The sequence below is a fragment of the Mytilus trossulus genome, chromosome 9 (genome assembly GCF_036588685.1).
Source record: "Mytilus trossulus isolate FHL-02 chromosome 9, PNRI_Mtr1.1.1.hap1, whole genome shotgun sequence".
NCBI classification, from domain to species: domain Eukaryota; kingdom Metazoa; phylum Mollusca; class Bivalvia; order Mytilida; family Mytilidae; genus Mytilus; species Mytilus trossulus.
In genome coordinates, this window is record NC_086381.1 from 62,755,900 (window position 1) to 62,775,289 (window position 19,390).

The 19,390-nt window shown below is 30.8% G+C and overlaps 1 protein-coding gene across 3 annotated transcripts; it reads left to right on the forward strand.

Annotated features, from left to right (window-relative positions):
- Positions 1-319: 319 nt before the first annotated feature.
- On the forward strand, positions 320-9,356 carry LOC134683209 (uncharacterized). Of its 3 annotated transcripts, none has more exons than XM_063542367.1 (7): positions 320-393; positions 3,162-3,530; positions 4,269-4,757; positions 5,323-5,439; positions 6,099-6,183; positions 7,244-7,462; positions 8,654-9,356. In XM_063542367.1, exons 1-7 carry the CDS (start codon positions 330-332, stop codon positions 8,655-8,657), a joined length of 1,347 nt encoding a protein of 448 aa, XP_063398437.1. In that variant the 5' UTR covers positions 320-329; the 3' UTR covers positions 8,658-9,356. The 3 variants fall into 3 exon arrangements, with proteins under 3 accessions (XP_063398437.1, XP_063398436.1, XP_063398438.1); XM_063542366.1 differs by lacking the exon at positions 8,654-9,356 and adding an exon at positions 8,193-8,600; XM_063542368.1 differs by lacking the exons at positions 6,099-6,183; positions 7,244-7,462; positions 8,654-9,356 and adding an exon at positions 5,798-6,051.
- Positions 9,357-19,390: the final 10,034 nt, after the last annotated feature.

A 19,390-nucleotide genomic window follows, 5' to 3' on the forward strand; every position in this document is an offset into this window, starting at 1 on the left:
ACGACAATGAACAGTTAAGATATCATATCATTGATGAAATCAGATTCTGATTTTTTAAAAATTGTTTGTTCTTTTGAAAAAACATTTTAAGAAAAAACATATACGCAGTAATCTAAAAATTAACTCGCCATGTTAAAATTAAAATACACGGAAAACCCAAATACATAAGAATACATCTTCAAAGCTATTTATAACGAGTGGTAAGTTACATGAGTAGTGGAAATCCGTACATATGATAAATTATGTTATCTATTTTTAATTGAAAAGATGTATAAATAAAACGTAACATTCATATTTCACTATAGTGTTACTTATCAAACCAAGGCAACATGACCATGCATCTGATCAATTGTTTTGCAACTGTGTGTCTTTTAATAATAAGCGAGATCCATGGTAAGAGTTCATTGTTTTTACTTTCTTTCTTATGTATAAGTTTCCTATCTTAGGAACACCCTTAATTGGCATGGGCAATGGAGAATATGTAATGATAAAGATATATATAAATTACATTTTTTATTTTCATAGGATCAGTTTATTATGCGGAAAGGTGTTTTCTATTATGCATCTCAAACTTCTAAAGTCGGCACGTATTTTATCACCTTTTATATTGAAATGTATTGTTCAACCAAACTTTTTAAATATAACATATTCAATTAAGACTCTTCTTTAACACAACAGCATAGAATATTAACTGGTAACATACCGGGCTCAATCAACGGGTACTTCTGGTTGATATATCTACTTGGTTATCTGAAATATGTCTTGTCCTTTGTTTGTTTTTTTTGTGTGCTGTTTTTGGAAAAAGTGGTATTAACGGGGATTTCTGTCATTGCTTGCTTTACATGTATCTCCAAATTTAGTATCAGTGTGTAATTACAAGAATAGATCCAAGTGAAATTTTAACAAAGCTAGATTTAAATCCTATTGTTTGAAAGAAAATATATTTTGCTTGATTAAATATGATATGATTTTAAAACTTCTTTTTGAAAGTTCAATATAACTGTAATGAACAGCAGTGACGAATCTTGCTTAAAAATTGATTTTTTTTTATCAGATTTGGTTATTTTCAAATTTTTATAACAAAATAAAAATATATACTATAGCTTTTCAAAAATTTGATAATTTTTTTGTCAAAATTATTACATGATAAAAAATAAAAAAAGGACATAAAATTGAGAATGGAATTAAGTAATACAAGACTAACAAAGACCAGAAACTCCTGACTTGGGACAGGCGCAAAAGTGCGGCAGGGTTAAACATGTTTATGAGATCTCAACCCTCCCCCTATACCTCTAGCCAATGTAAAAAAGTAAACGCATAACAACACGTACATTTAAAATTCAATTCAAGAGAAGTCCGAGTCTGATGTCAGAAGATGTAATTACAGAAAATAAACAAAATGATAATTATACATAAATAACAACAGACTACTAGCAGTTAACTGACTGCCAGCTCCAGACTTCAATTAAACTGATTGAAATATTAAGATTTCATCATATGAATATCAGGCACAATCCTTCCCGTTAGGGGTTTAGTATCATACCATCATAACATATATGAGAAGAACATAACCCGTGTCATGCCAACAACTGGTTTTTGAATAAATGTGTTTAGTTCCGATGCAGAGACCCTATAAGTGAATCAATATTAACGCAAAAATAGGCAATCTTTAATGACCTGAAAACATTATTTCAACTATATCCCTTCTTAATAAGTCTATTTAAAGGTTTTGTTAGTTTCTGCGGTGAATACTGACATTTTTGTGCTTGATAAAGAATATTTCCACAAAAAAACTTGATGTGAAATACCTAAACGTATAAGAAGTCTGCATGTTGAGCTATATTTACGAATGATGTCCTTAAACCGATGATAAAATTTAGTAAATGTTTTGACTAGTTTGTGATATCGAAAACCCTGGTGTAATAATTTTTACAATAGGAAATGAAAAATCATCTCTTTTATCATAAAGTTTAGTATTAAGCTTTCCGTTAGTGATATAGAAATCAAGATCGAGGACAAGCCAGTGGTCATTGTAGTATTAGCTTTTAATTTTATTTAATGTAAGTTCAACAGGATAAATTTCTTCAGTATACATACTGAAGTCGTCATTATTGAGAGCCAAAATGTCATTCAAATATCTAAAAGTATTATTAAATTTGTTTATCAGATGTTGTTTCGATGGGTCTTTGCTGTTTTTTGTCATAAATTATAACTCATAGCAATACAAAAACAGGTCCGCTATACGTGGTGCACAGTAAGTCTCCATTGGAATTCCGATAACCTAACGATATACGGAATCTCCAAAGAGAACAAAAATGTTATTTAGTAAATATTCAAGGGCATACATAGTATCAAAGCATGTCCAATTGACACAGTTTTTGTGTTTGTTGCTACTAAAAATTACATAAAAGAGTTAGAACATATATATTAACATTCTGACTTTTTAAATGCCCATTTAATTAGGTGGGTGATTTTTTTTAATGAGAATGTGAGGCAATGTGGTATACAGGGTAGAACAATCAAAACTTTGAACAGATTCAAAATCACAAATATAAGCATTCAATTTATCAAGTTCTTCCAACGAGTTCTTGACACTCCAAAAGTAATTAATTCCACTATTCTCAAAAGCCTTATTTGAACAATTTATTATCAGGTTTTATATTGTACCAAATGTACTGGTAAGAAGAAAAGACAATTTAGTTGTGGAACAATGGCTTGAAGAAGTAATAAATCTATATTTGTAAGGTGTTTTGTGGAGCTTCGGAAGCCAATACATAGTAGGGACTTTCATTGTATTTGGTTCTGCTTGTAAAGAGGAAGCTAAAAGTTTATGTTTGCTACATATGTTGTTTTATGAAAATGGAGTCAGTTGGAATGTTGGTGAATTGGTAATTTCTTTTTTCAGAACCTCAATGTAAAGTTTACGCCAAACAATAATAATATTATATTATACATACCAGAACTGAATATATTTACCCCTAAAATGTAGTCTAACAGAACAGGTACTGCAATTTGATAAAACACAAAAGTATTTTATCTTCATTTTATTTTCAATTGAATTTTACAATGAAACAAATGCAACTAAAATAAAAACTGCATATAATAATAACAATGTAATGGAGTATCTAAATTACAACACTTATTTATGTTTTATTTTTCAGATGTTTATTCTATTACTGTGAGAATAAATCAAAACATATCTGGAGTAATAGATGAAAGTGGTACACAAATAAAATGCTCATTCACAAGGCATAATGTTATTAAAATATTTGCCATCGAATTTAAAGCTGAAAATGAAACAGTTGTAACCATTTTACCAGACGATAAACCAAGATTTACAACAAAAGGACAGTATCTGGAAGACAGAGTGACAGTGATGAATATAAGTAAAGATTCTACGGAGGCTATTTTGACATTTATTTACCTTACCTGCACGGATCAAACTAATTATAGTTGTTCAGTTCTTTATCTTGACCAGAACAGTAAAACAGAAAGAAGAAACTCAGGAATGTCAACTCTTTTCGTTAAAGGTAATAATAATGTAGGCGAATATTAGAAAGCTGACCATTAATATACAAACAATTTGTTTATAGAAAAAGAAATTAAAATAAATATTGATCACATCTTGAAAATATCAAATTATAATATTCATATAACCCAAAAATTAGACTACCAGGATATGCTTTCATAATGCTTGTACTGATTAATTGTCTACGATATACAACATTTATCATAATGATAAGCAAACATAAATCATAGTTGATTAAACTTTAAGATTATCTATGGTAATTTTACATAACTTACGATTAAGTTGTATTCCTTTTTAAAGATGAAAAAAAATACCAAAAATACGATTTTCTTATCTTTTCATGTTGTGTTTGTTGAACTTGTTTCTTAAAAGAGTGATAAATTAATGGCAAATGAATTTACAGTTGAATAAACAGAGTAGAGCCATACAAGGGAAAGCCCTACTTAATTTGAAACAATCATTTACGGTACACCGTTTTCGGAATTTATGTCATATTGCCTTAAACAGTATATATTTGTTTAGGAGCCAGCTGAAGGACGCCTCCGAGTGCGAGAATTTCTCGCTACATTGCAGACCTATTGGTATCCTTTTGCTGTTGTTTTTTCTATGGTCGGGTTGTTGTCTCTTTGACACATCCCCATTTCCATTCTCAATTTTGTGCATGTCAGTTAACAAATGTATGGTTTATATCGTCTGCCGAGAAAACCAAGCTGACTAATTATAATTATTTATTTTGCAGTTCCACCTTCCAAACCTTATGTTATAACTATAGTTAGTTCACCAAAAGATGTCACAACTACCCCAACAACGTTAGAAAATGCGACTAATCCTCACGTTACTGCTCCACAAAATAGATTTAAAACGACTAATAGCCAGATCAATTCGAACCAGCACACAACAAATGACGAGCAGTTTAAACATGAACCGTCATTTAACTCCACCATCTTACAGATAGGAGATGAAATAACATTTATTTGTAGTGGAAATGTTGGAAATCCACCAGGTGTATTCATCTGGCAAAAATATAGGCATGGCGAAAATCCAACAAATTATACAAATATAACTACAACTATCCAGGAGTTATCTGATATTTGCTCCTACAATGGTACAAGTACCTTGAAAATCCATGTAACTGATGAGGACAACCAGGCCATCATTCGATGTAGTTTAAATTCAACATTAGCGCAACCAAGTGTGTATACAGATACAAAACCACTGGAGGTTCAGTGTAAGTAGTTGTTCATTTTCTTTTTAATTATAACATTCTGTTTTTTTAATAAATTGAAATTACAAAAGTGAAACAAAATTGTGAACACTAACTTAGTGTTGTCTAGAAATGTATGATCAGCTGGTATTGTACAGGCGTTCAAATAGCATTACTTATTTTATACTTTGACGTTTATATAAGTCATAAAATATATAATTCTTGATTGCAATCCTGTTTCTACTGAACCATATACTACTACTGTAGTAAATGAATATGTTCACAATGCTCCTTTAAAAAACCCATCCACATGATCAAGATACCTGACATTAATATAAGTTGTCAGCTTTTCCATGTCAAGAGTAGTATTCATAAATAAGACCAAAAAATATTCAGCTTGGATAATGTATGTATGTATACTATATGGTCTCCTCTACTGACTGCATAATAGCACTTTTATGATAAGATTCAGTTTGTAGGTATAGTACAAGTTGAATTAAACGCATGTTACAGTTCATGCATGATGTATGTTAAGCATTATGTTCTGGTGTTAATCAATGATCGAATAAAATTTTTCTAATCTTAACAGCTCCTGATTATGATACTACAATAGAATTTATACGAACAACGTTAGTTACTACGAGAGACAATACTGTTTCAGATTCAACCAATCAACCAGAAGTGGACAGTGCCAGTGGAAACATAGGTAATACCTAGTTCATAATGTCTGTGGTTTAACACTTTTACATTAACATAAAAAAAAATGATAAAACTGTAAAAGATGATGGATTTAAAATTCAAAATATTTTTTTTTCTATAATGTCCTGTACCAAGTCATGAAAATGGCTATTTTTATATTATAGTTCGTTTCTGTGTGTATTACATTTAAAGGTTGTGTTTCTGTTGTGTTGCAGGTTTCCTTTTCTATAAGTTGTGTTTCCCTCAGTTAAAGTTTGTAACCCGGATTTGTGTTTATCTCTCAATCGATTTATGAGTTTCGAACAGTGGTATACTACTGTTGCTTTTATAATACGTTGAAACCTGTTTAAACGGCCTTTCTCTAGATTTCAGGAGTACAGAAGGGACAAAAGATACCAGAGGCACATTCAAACTCAGATAGAAAATAAACTGACAACGTCATGGCTAAAAAAGAAAAAGAGAAGAGAACTAATACACAAAAAAAACCATAGAAAACTAAAATGAAGAAACACGATTACCTACAATAACTGGGATTGATCTCAGGTTCTGCGGATGGATAACAGATCTTGCTCCACATGCAACACCGGTCGCGTCTTGCTCATGTTATTTTGAACCCAGTAAATAATCTAATTATAAATATATACTTTTGTTTGTCTCTTTTCGCAGTTGTTCTTAGTGTATGTATTGGTATAGCAGTCTTGCTTTTAGTGATAATTGGAATTTGGTGTTTTTACAAACCAAAGGGAGAAAAGTAAGTTATTTGAAGTTATTTTACTAAATTTTCTATATTACGGATTATATTTGAAACTGTTACTGGTTAAGAATAAATCATTTACAGCTGTGCATCTTCGACGAGCATAATTTAACAATCTATTTAACAAGTATAAATAGTTTGGTTTGTCGAATACATCACACATTGAATGATTCTAAACAATAAAGATAGAAATGGAAGATGCCATGCTTATTTGCTTCTGCAACTTTTCATTTTTCGACAACAAGTTTTAAAATGTTGTAGATTGATATTTCCATCAGACTATTGGTACCTCAAAAAGTATTGCTGTGAACCCTACTGACCGTTTTGTTTACATTTTCATATTAGGCAGACAAAAACTTTTCAAAGACAAAAAAAGATAAATCACTTGTAAAGTTATTTAAATGTTTGCTTTTCAAATATCCCTCAAATAAGAATTTTTGATAAATTTGAGGAATTTAACGTTCAAAATGCCATTATCACTGTCAGTAAATTTCCCTATGCCCCATTGTATTGCGTTTGAATATCCCAATCAAAACGCCAAGCTCATACATGTCAAGCATGTTCTCACAATACGTGCTTGAGCTTTTGATTTCGCCATTTTATAAGGATTTAACTTCTTCACGGTACTTATATCCAGTCTTACAATCTGTTCCAATAGATTTAGCAGAAATCGGGTTGGTTATCGACTTAAAATATTATATATTTAGTTATCTGCATGAATTGGCTGTCCTTTACGTTTGGTTTGTGTCTCCGGCGACGTGCCACACGTGTTTTCAGTCTGAGACCTTTTTATGTCATAACAGTTTTCCGAAGTGCTTTTTTATCGACTATGTCCTTTAAATGATTTTGACATTTTCACGGAATGTGCGTTCGCATAGTGCATGAATGAGACACTTATCTTCCAATCAGCCAATAACCTTTGGGTGTTAATTCTATTCCATCAGTTAATGTGTATAACCTTTATATCCATTATCCTATATGGTTGGTGGGATTTGAAAATCAGAAAAGTACTTGTACTTAAAGTAAGTAAATGATCATGAGTTGAATTTTCTTTCAGGAAAGCAAGTCGATATCAGGTTACTGAAAAATCTAATATTAGCCAATCAAAACAAACGATTTATTTTAAACAAGTTTCTCAGGCAGACAGTTATGAAAAAATCCCGTTGAAAATTGATACTGGAAAAGAGAAAACAACGGTTGACATTGATGACATTAAAAAGCAGAATATGGTATACATAGTAACACAGAAAAAAGATGATGAAAATAAATTTTCCACGTATGTATTAGAAACATATTTTATATAAACGAAGCAATTGATAAGGGCTTTTTTGTAGCTGAGTAATACAAAATGTGGGCATAGTTTCTTTGACTTAACGTTTATTGATATTGATTCAATGTTGAAGGTCTAATAATAATTATCTTATTGTTACTGGCTTTTTTTAACATTATGTTTAACTACTTTTATGCAATGTGAGGATATTCTTTGTTTCTAGAACACATGTCCTTAGTGTTGATGTGATTGTTGGTACTTACCGTAACGCTTTTAGAAATTATCAAACACTGTGTCAATATATGTATATGTACTACCATGTCCAGTATTTAACAACATAAATTGTCTATACCAGCTCTTAATCAAGTGTATCAATTTTTTCTAATTTCATCAAATTCTAAAAAAAAAAGCAGCATTGATATTTTAATAAAGACAGCTATAAACACCGTTCCTTGCTTAGAACAGGCATACATTTGTTAGATTTTTAACAAGTGTGTACAAAAAACCGATATAAATGGTACAGTCAAGGCACGTCACACAAATAACAAACATGTGTTAGCTTCGAACTAACTAGTGAACACGATGTTTCTGCTAAACAGCCTCGTCTTTATTTCCAAAACGCTATTAGTATTTAGAATTAGAATAATAACAATCGTTATCGTTAGGAATGGAAAGTTTATGTTTCTGATTGTACCTGATAATATAATAACAATAAAAATATTTGACGTCTATTTAGGTTTCGCAGAAATTCTCCATTCCAACATTAAGAATATGCTCAAGTGAATGAAACAGATAAAACACAGCATATAAATAATACGCAGATCCAAAACAATTATACTCAAAGGGGAATGCAGTGTCAGGATTCACAAAAAAGGATTAACGACCATTCGGCAAAATAAATAAACAAACAAAACCTTAGTGATATAGCATTCAATGTCATTAAAGAAACAAATGATTAGTTTTCTCTTTTGAATTGTTTTACATTGTTCTATCGGGGCCTTTTATAGCTGACTATGCGGTATGGGCTTTGCTCATTTTTGAAGGCCGTACGGTGACCTATAGTTGATAAAGTTTGTGTCATTTTGGTCTTTTGTAGATAGTTGTCTCATTGACAATCATACCACATCTTCTTTTTTATAGTAGGTAATTTTATAGGCATACCTTTATATTTGACATCTTCATCTTTTATTATGACAGATGATTCATACAGAGGCTCTGTGCACAAATGGACCATATGATACCTTTGACAACCAGTTGGAACTTCTGTTAAACGGCGCCGATGTTGTTGAGTTTTCGACAAACTTTGCGCACACTTCTAACTTAAAGATATTATGTAAATGTGTTGTGAATCATCTACGTTGTTATAATTGTGTTAAATGTATTAAATTTTTTAACCTTACAACTTGTCTTTTTATCAGGGAAAGTTCAGTTTTAACTATATTCTTATTAAAGTAGAATTATGGTGTAATTGGCTATGGTTTAAATTTTGGTAAAATATTTCAGTGCAATTTTACCACCACTAAATGAAATACAAAATGTACCATTGATACGATGTGTCTGAGCGACATTCTCGCTGTTTGAGACATGAAATGTAATAGACATACGATTTTATCAGTTTCCTGATTGTTATATTCTGTCTGTGTGTCCATCTGATGATCACGTCGACGTACCCTGTTTTGATCAGTTTCAGGGGTTGTGTGATTCCCTTTTTTTCTATTTTGTTTAGATAAACAAAAAGGTATCACTTTATTGATGATTCATATTCGATCATTTGTAATCGACTTTTGTCCCCAAACGAATTGTAATTGTGTTTGAAAAAATATATCAAATTCATTGGAATCAGCACATTTACCGGAATATACGTGACAATGGTATTTTGAAATATTCATTTGAAATTTAAACGGACCTAAATAAATTGTATATAAAAAATTCCAATTTCTGTGGATGATTTGTGAAAGTTCGGGCTATTTCTATAATATTTTATAACAATAGTTATCGTCAATATGCATCTTCTTAAGACACTTTGACATTAATTAGTTTCAATTTAAATCATCTCCGGAAAATATCAAATTAATACATATATAGTAATTTTGAAGATTTTAAAACTTAATACGCTCGTGAAACATAATGATTACAAGTATGAAATATGACGTTAGTAATCGATAGCTGATAAGATGTGTCATGTATCAAATTGCATAGTCACATGCTTTGACAAACAATAATTTCTTTATCAGCTATTTATAAATACAAAGTGTATTTGTATCTTTAACAATATAGTTTTGGCAAATTTACATTACTTTTGTCATAAGCTTAAGTAGTTCGTGACCACAAGTCAATAAAACCACACGTGTGTAATTGAAAATAATTGTAACACTAACCAATAAAGAGACGACTGGAAGACATTTTTATTAATATCAAATATATCTATCAATTATGGACTTTTGACGAGGCCAAAATGTTATATATGAACCTGTTCAGATTATATTTACGGAAGACGAAGTCAAAAGTAAAATCACAAAAATACTGAACTCAGAGGAAAATCAATTAGGAAAGTCCATAATCACATGGCAAAATCAAATAACAAAACGCGTCAAAAACGAATGGACAAGAACTGTCATATTCTTGACTTGGTACAGGCATTTTCAAATGTAGAAAATGGTGGATTAAACCTGGTTCTATAGCGCTAACCCTCTCATTTTAATAACAGTCTCATCAAATTCCGTTATATTTACATGATGCGTTAAATAAACAGTCACAGTTAATAAAATAGTCAAAATATGGGTACATCAGTCATCATCGTATAACAATTTTAAAAGGGGACAATTTAACCGAACCCAAAAACATCTTCTATCTACGAACACATTAATTGATTTGAGTGTCTGACGTCAGAAAATTTTATACGTCACATAAATTTGTCGTTCAATGTGCATACAAACAGTTTTAAAATTTACATAGGCAATGTAAGCATACAGGGTTAAAAAATCAAAAGTATGTAAGAATAAAATACAGAAATAGACCGATATTAAAACTAGTCCAAAAGTTATAGGTAGAATTTATGAGAATCCAAAAATAGTTAATACCACTACGCGATTAAATGATTTTGACGTTTGTGGTTCAACGTATATAGTAATTCATAATAGAAATATATCATAATGTCATATAATAGACCAATATAATACTGACGGGATCTTTTAAATTACAGAGTCACGTAATAAGAAGAAAAGAAATACAAAAAGTCGCATATACAAAACAAACCACAAAAAAATGAAAGCCAATACAAACACATTGACGAGATGTATAAGTACCGAGCCACGTCAAACTGATATCACATTAAACCATTCAACAGTAAAAGTAATATTAATACTAGAACAAAGACAAATGAAAGAACAATAAAACATGTTGTTAAGATGATAAACAACATCAATACGCATAATCTATACATCAAGACCATCGTGTATTATTTGAGAAGATGATACGGAATATTTATCAACAAGGTCTTGATACCTTCCGATGAACTTTTTTTAGAGAAAGGACGAGACGTTCTTTGACATATCCCTGGTTCATCAACTTTTTACTCAGACACTGATGACGTTTTACAAAGTCTGAGTAGGAGCTGCAAGCTCTTGAATATCGAATAAGTTGGGAAATATATATTCCATATGCAGGTGAAGTTGGTATATTGCTACAAAGGTGGGGGGAATTTATAATTTCAAAATTAAAATCGTCTCGTTTGTCATAGATTCTGGTACTGAGATGACTGTGTAAGTCAAATTCGAGATATAAGTATAAAAATGAGGCGGAGGAAGCTGTGTCTGTTGTTTCTTTGATCTCTAGTTCTGGGGGATATATCAATTGAACCCAATCAGAAAAGTTCGGATTGTTTATGGAAAGAACATCATCAATATATCTGAAAGTGCAATTAAATGATCTGGCTTCTTTGATCCTCTTGTTTTTTTACAAGTGTCTGGAGGAACTCCGATTCATATGAAAATAAGAAGAGGTCGGCAAGAAGAGTCGCACAGTTTGTTCCGATAGGAATGCCGACAATTTGTTGGAAAAGTCTACCTCCAAACTCAACAAATATGTTGTCGATAAGAAACTCCAGCATACTGACAACTTGTTCTTTTGTGTAGCATGTTTTACCTTTTTGTTTGTCACTATTAACGAAATATGCCTTATGAAGTCCCAAAGTAATAAATTATAGCGTATGCTACCATTTTTATGTTGAAAGGCATTGTGGATAATTTTTTGTAGGCCATTTTTTACTTTTACATGGGGAATGGTGGTATACAGGGTTGAAAAATCAAAAGTTTTGATGGAATTAATTTCAGAAAAAGACCGAGATTTTAAATTGTCTAGATGTTCTTTAGAACTTCTAAATTATTCGTTTAATGTATAACCTTCCAACAGCCTTTCTTTCTTTGTATGCTTAGGTTTTATGTTAAAAGCGACGGCTTTTTTCGGCTGTAGTTTATTTCCTTCCATGCCGGCAAAGGTGTTTGCCATATTAATTTGTACTTGCATCTCGGTGGTCTTTTTGCTCATGAATGCGACCTCATCTGCACATGCGCTAGTATTACAGAGAATATTTCCAATTTTACATCCTACATTTGATGTTTCCACCATATTAAGTAGAGGATTGGTGTAAAGCTGGTATGGGTCCGTACTTATAGGACCATTCCCTGGCGTACTCCTCGTAGTACATTAATTAGCTCGAAAGTTTTGTCATTCCATTTAACTGCACTTGTTGCAATTGTGTGCATACTCTGAATGAGTGTCTAGTGTTTCTAATCAATCCTGCATGATAGAGCCGCTTCATAAAATGGGAATGTATTACTACATCAAATATAAAATAGAAGATGTGTTATGATTGCCAATGAGACAACTATCCACAAAAGACCAAAATGACACAGATATTAACAACTATAGGTCACCGTTCGGCCTTGCGTCCAGCAGTACACGTTCATATTCTTGATTATTATCTTTGGCTTCAAGGTATATTTCGTCAACCGGTAAAACTGCATTTGCCGGTCCTGAGCAGGCTGTAAATCTTCGTTGAGTTACACTTTGTGTTGTAAATACTGCTGGGTTGATCCTTACTATTACATTTGTTTCTATCTCTTTGTTTAACACAGGTAATACAGTGATTCCTCTGTTATTAATTGCTATGTTTTTTCGCCTTTGTTCCTAAACACGGGGGTGAGTAATCCCTTCTTTAGCATGTCTGGCACCTTGCTTTCTTTGAATATTATGTTAATGAGGTTCAATAGCAACATTTCCATTTTTTTCCCTGCATGCAATATATGTTCGACAGTGTTTCCATAGATATCAGCTGATTTGCCTTTATTAATTGATTCTTATCTTTCACCATCTTTGTAATTAATCCTATTTCATATTCTACTTCCTGGTGATATTGTCTATTCTCTAAGACTGTAGGTTCCTCTGACTTTGCTAAGTTTCTAAAGTGCTGCCTGAAGCCTTCCACAACATTTTGTTCACCAGACATACATATGTCTCCTACATGCATGATAGCATTACCCCTGGAATTTCTACTGCTTTTTACAAGTTGGTGGAATAGTTTTGTATCCTTTGTTCTTGTTTCCATAATGACCTCATGACGTTAAAAATATAAATTAGTAATAATTTCATATTGATCACCAATATACGTATTAATAGATTAATTTATAAAAAAAACAAGAAACGAGAAACAATGTTTTGTTAAATAAACGCAGGATTTGTTATTAACCTTTCTATGTTTTTTTTGTACTTATGCAATTATATATAAGAAAGGAAATGTGGGGTGATTCACAGTAAGAAAACTATTCTCAAGAGACCAAATGATGTAACCAGCATGTATTTTTTTTTTAAATTCCGTGTCTGTGTATGCTGGTGATTTTTCTGTCGCCGTTCAGTGTTTCTGTTATTCGGTTGCAGTCCTCTTATAGTTGTTGTGTTTCAAACGATTATAGTCTGTGACCAGGATTTGTTTTCACCTTGTCGATTAATGACTATTGAAAAGCGGTATACTACTGTTGTCTTTATTTATTTACAATATCAGGGGAACACATGATTGCAATGCACGATATTATAGTAATACACCAAGACGTAACGTAATCGTGTGTTTTTGGCGCTTTGGATAAAAAAAAACTCCAGTTTGGTTATGTATAAAACGTTACCAGTATTTATATCTCTATATTTCTATCTACAAATGATATGTGCAATTAATGTTTCAATTTAAACTATTTTATGTATGCTTGAAAGAGGTGTGCAAGATACAAGAGCGACATTCGAACTCATATATCTAAGATATTGTCGTCACTACTTGATTTTCATGAAAACATGGAGTCATTGTAGTGTTAATGGTAACTGATATAATTGTTTAAAATGTCAAAGGATTTGTTTTAAAAAAAATCAAAATTTATCCTTTCTAAAATTTTCCTATAAACAATTTATTTTTTCTAATCATGTCATTTTAAGTAAAATCGTTAATTTCTTAATGTTCTTATGACATAAATTTTACTGAATTAATGTCTGTCAATGTGACAACCGATCAATCCAATTAACATTCCAGACTGTAGTATAATCCCGTTTATTAAGAGTTTTTACCAAATACAAAATAGACCAAGACCAAAATCGATATTAGATATAGATTTCTATCTATTGGTCTCAAAATTTAAACGAAAATTTCAAAATAATCAAAATATATCTATTCAATTTAAGCTATACATATTGGAAATCCTGGAAACCTTTAGACCATTTAATCATTGGTATTTTGCCCAAATAAAAAAAATATTTTACACAGAGATAATAAAAATACTCGACTTTTTTCTAAATTTTATGTTCAATTATTGCCCATTTATCGCCAAGTCTACTGCAGTATTATTTGTAACGACCATTTTTAATTGAATAATTCAATCAATTGTCTAAAATTGTGCAAAAAAAAGCGTATTAATAGTCTAGTAACTGCAAAAAATAAATCATCAAAACATATCATACCTCCCCTAGTTCTGGGAAAATATCCAAGAAGTCTTATTGTATAAATTAAATCGTTAAACTGCCCAAACAATGTCATTATAAATAATTTCTTTCAATACAGGTGCAGATAGACAAAGAAATTCAAAGACAATTCCGTTCTCTCGAACTTTACATCTCTTGCTTATAAATTTCGCCATAACATAACATCATATTAATGTTTACTTTTCTATTTAACTCAAAAAGTATCAATTCGTTTTTTTTAAATCAACAATCCAGATTTGAGATGAATAATTGTCATAACACAATCACCTGCTTTTTCTTTTTAAATAAAAACAATTATTGTAAATTTTTTATTGTTCATTACTAGAAATAGAAGGTTTGTAGAACTTCCTCATTCTTATCTTGATACGTGTGCTAGTTTTTAAAATCAATGAAACAGATGGTTGGTAAAAAACATATTTTTGTACTTCACGAAGTAAAGACATTTTGATTGATACAATATACATTAAAGAGTTTTTCATTCATGACGATCGTTTGGATTAGCGTTTTCGTCAAACACCCGAAGCGAAATTATACAACAAGACTCCAAGACAAGAGAGGGTCAAAAGACATAAAAATCATAGTTCGATAATAAACTGACAACGCTATGGATAAAATTGAAATAGACAAACAGACAAATGATAGTACACATGACACAACATAGAAAATTGAAGACTAAGCAACGCGAAGACCACCAAAAACTGGGGGTGATTTCAGGTGCTCCTGAAGGGTAAGCAGAACCTGCCACATAGGTGGCACCTGTTGTGTTGCTCATATTAAAAAATTAAAAATAATCTCGGCGGTCGAAGCTTATAAGACAAAATGAGGTCAAATTTTTAAATACATTTTCTGATCATCTAAAATAGACTTTCATCGCACCGCCAACGACCTCTATCGTATAATGAATTATTTTCATAAGTAACAAAACAGTTGCAAACGGTATAACAAGAACTAATAACTCGTCTAAAGCACACGTTAAGCAATGCTAACAAGATAATGATAAAGCATAGTCATTAGATAATATGAACACATTGTCTTTGTGCATCATTTTAACATCTTGGTGTTATCTTAGATCTCTGCAAATGGTAGAACAAGAGTTGCGTTGTCTCTGCCAAATTGCGTTTGCATTTTTCTCACTCAAGAAGAGTAAAATTCTCTGTCAAATCTGAACTGAAAGCCTATCAATAGAGAATGCATTTATATCTCCGTCTACTCAATAAATAAAGTCTTTTAAATGTATCGTAAAAAAAATAATATAAATCTGTTTTCAAAGTGGAAAATTCACATTCAATGAATATTTGTCAAACACAACCATCTTTTTATTTTTTTCTATTTTAAGAAACAATCATTTTAATATTCAATTAAAACACAGAAGGTTCGTTGAACTTCCGCCTTCTTCCTTCTTGACACGTGCGTTGATTTGTAATACAATGAAACAGATGGTAGCATGTCACTTGAAAAAAATATGTATATATGTACTTAATGAACAAACCTTTCGATATTTTTTCCTGAAACAACCTACATCAAAAATTTATTTCAACATGACTATTGTTTGGATAAGCGTGTTCCTCGTTTTGCTTTTTCGAAACGGTAAGTAATCTGTATCACCCTTCGTTTTTTTTTATTCTGAGAATTATTAAATAGTGCAATCATGATTTTGTTAGCTATGTATCATTTAGGACAACAGATAATCTTAAACTTATTTATTTTCACGACTTTCGTTGATTGAAAATAACGCAAACATAAATCTTCGCTAATATGCTTATATATATTATGATTTTCCATAGAGACAGGGACCAATAAACGGCCCTTTAAAGGTTTTCTTTTGTAAAATTATTTTCTATTTTCTAATATCAAAATATATAAACATTTTACAATTAAATAGCATAATTGAAAAAATTATAAGTTAAATCATCAGGATTCTATCAAATTGCGGCTTGTGTTTGTTTCACTTCCAGAAACACAATAATCGTTCTTTGAATTTTGTTCACCATGAATATAATCCCTACTATGGGAAGTGTGTTACTTGTCAATTGTTTGCTTACCTTCAAAATTTATTTCTTCATGTTTTATGCCTCTAATAGCAAGTAGGGGATGAAATTACACTGTGGCTAATGAATTTGAAAGTAGAGTAGTGATTTGTTTTGCTGAAAAAGGTAACAAATCAGCATTTCGGAAGCTGTCCCATAGTACTGGGGATTCGTTTGTTTCTTGGGTACCATTTTTTTGGTGGATTAAGGAAAATTTGCATCTTCGGAGATATTTAAATTCTTGCTATTGCCAAAAACTTTGAACACGATTATATAAAATATTTAATATCGTGGTTAACGAAAAATAACAAATTTACAGTGGTATGTTACATACACGTTTATTGAAGTAAAGATTAATTAAACCCGTTTCGTTGCTTTTTTTTTTTTTTTTTTTTTTAAATATATCAAATTTAAGCAAACATGTTTAAAAGCAACAGAATTTTCAAAGTATAAGTAGAAAGGAAAATAAAATTCGTTTAAAATGAAAACCGCAAACATAGTACTAGTGTGTCACATGTGTGAATGAGATATGAATTTGAAAAATACATTCTCTAATGTTGTGCGCTTTTTATTATTTCCATCTTGTTCAAGTGTGAGAGTATATATATATGTTTCGTATCGTACTAAAGAGTTATAAGTTATACGCGAATAACATTAGGTTGTGTAACCTATCCATAAATATTGAAAGTAATTCTGGTATGTTTTCTCATGTCAATAATTAATTTCATATGTCACAACGGTCTGAGAATAAGAGGAGCGCAAACCCTACTCTTTTTTATGCGGGGATGGCTGTTGTACCCCTATTTTGACAATTTTACCTTTTCTTATTTGTTCACGCATAGTTGTAAATATAATGGAATTTGATGCGACTGTCATACGAGTGAGAGGTTTAGCGCTATATAACCAGGTTCAACCAACCATTTTCTACAAATAAAAACGCCTGCATGTACCAAGTCAGTAATATGACAGTTGTTGTCTTTTCGTTTGATGTGTTTTATCATTTAATTTTGCCGTTTTGAATTTCCTCGGAGTTCAGTATTTTTGTGATTTTTCTTTTTATCCTACATTTCTTTACAATAAGCTCGTTATTTCTGAACTCTTGAGATTTGTTTATCGTTGGATTTTAACCACTTTGTTGTTTAATTTGATAAATTATAATTCTGTTTTTAACAAATTTAAATAACCAAAGTTAATATCCAGCGATAGTCATGTCTTACTAGTTCTGAAACTATCAAGTTCCAACAGATGTATAACAAAAAGAGCAAATAACCCAAAGAAAAGATGAATATAAAAATAAAGAATACAGAAAAATTTTCCACTTCGTTTCGATTATGATATTGACTAATAATAGAAAAAAAGTATTTGTGAACTGCCTTTTTTTAACGCTTGTTCTGTTTTAGTTAATCTATGAAACAGCTGGTTATGTTATGTTTTATTGTTTTACGTTTTTTAATTATATTCATTGATATATTAAATATGCTGACAAGCATTCCTTATTTTTGTACATGACTTTTTTTGCACTATTTATTTTTATTTTAAAGAGTAAAAATATTTAAAAAAAAACATAGTTTGTTAATGTTTGACACGGGAAGCTGACTTTTGACGTCAAACCGTTAAGATACAATATCAATGTTTTGTTTACTCTATTTTTGAAAGAAAATAATGTTTACACAAGCAACAAATTGATTAAGCACTTTAAAGTTTTAGCGCGTGGAAAACGCTTTGATTTATTTACCATCACAAGTATGCTTAAACGTTGAAATTTTGATAGCCATAGATTCGTAAATAGGATGAAACATCACCATGCTTATGACATGAACATACATAAAGAGAATAGAAAAATGCATATAAGGTCAACTCAGGGAATTGGAACATTTCATGCTAAACTTTTTCATTGTTTCTTCACATGAAATCATGAGAAATGTATATTGCTCAAGACAAATTCTTTTTAATTTAATTTTAACACTAACGATGAACTCGCCCTAGAATCGATTTTAATTACATTGGATTGAAATATATTAATTTGATTTATAAAAGTACCTTATCATTATTTATGCTATAGTACATGTAGTAGACGAATATAAAAATATCAATGAAAAATGTAAATAAAACATATATTTCTTATTAATAGATTAATACCAACACAGAAGGTTTATTTTTCTACATATTTTATATAGACAAATCTGCTGGTATGTAGAAATGAGCGAATAAATACAGCCAGATGATGAAATGCTCCTTGCATTTAGATAATGTTCATCACTTGACATGCCTTCATATGTCATTAGCGAAATTTAAAAAAACAAAAATGAACCAAGGCCTGCATTGTTTTACCAAAGTTAAAATAAGACTTTGAAAATGCTAAAATGATCAATAAACAGTAATAAACTGTTCCATACGTTACTACAGTTGTAGTACTTTAGTTCTTACACACTGTTATTTACTTATTGCATTATCAGTTTACCACTTGTCGTTCATCGTTCCAAATTATTGCGATGTTTTTATTATTACGGGGTAGTAATCGCAATAGTTTAAACTCGTATTTTGAATTTCTTTTAATAATTATAACGATTATATAGAACTTGTTTCACCATCGCAAAAAAAAGAAACATCGCATTTTAGTCAAAAATGACATTATCACAATAACAAATGTACGTAATAATTTCTGAATTTACAGTACTGTATGCCATCCAATCTGGAGCCTTTGAGATTAACTCCAGTCTTTGGTAGGGTGAGAACATTATACTGTGGATTCATCATTTATCGTTGGATACACAAATTTACTGTATGATAAAATGCAGACTTTTGTGAAACCACGATATCAAATATCGCACGAAAATGCAAGTATTCTACATTGCACGAAACTTGGTAACCACGAAGGTAAAAACGAATC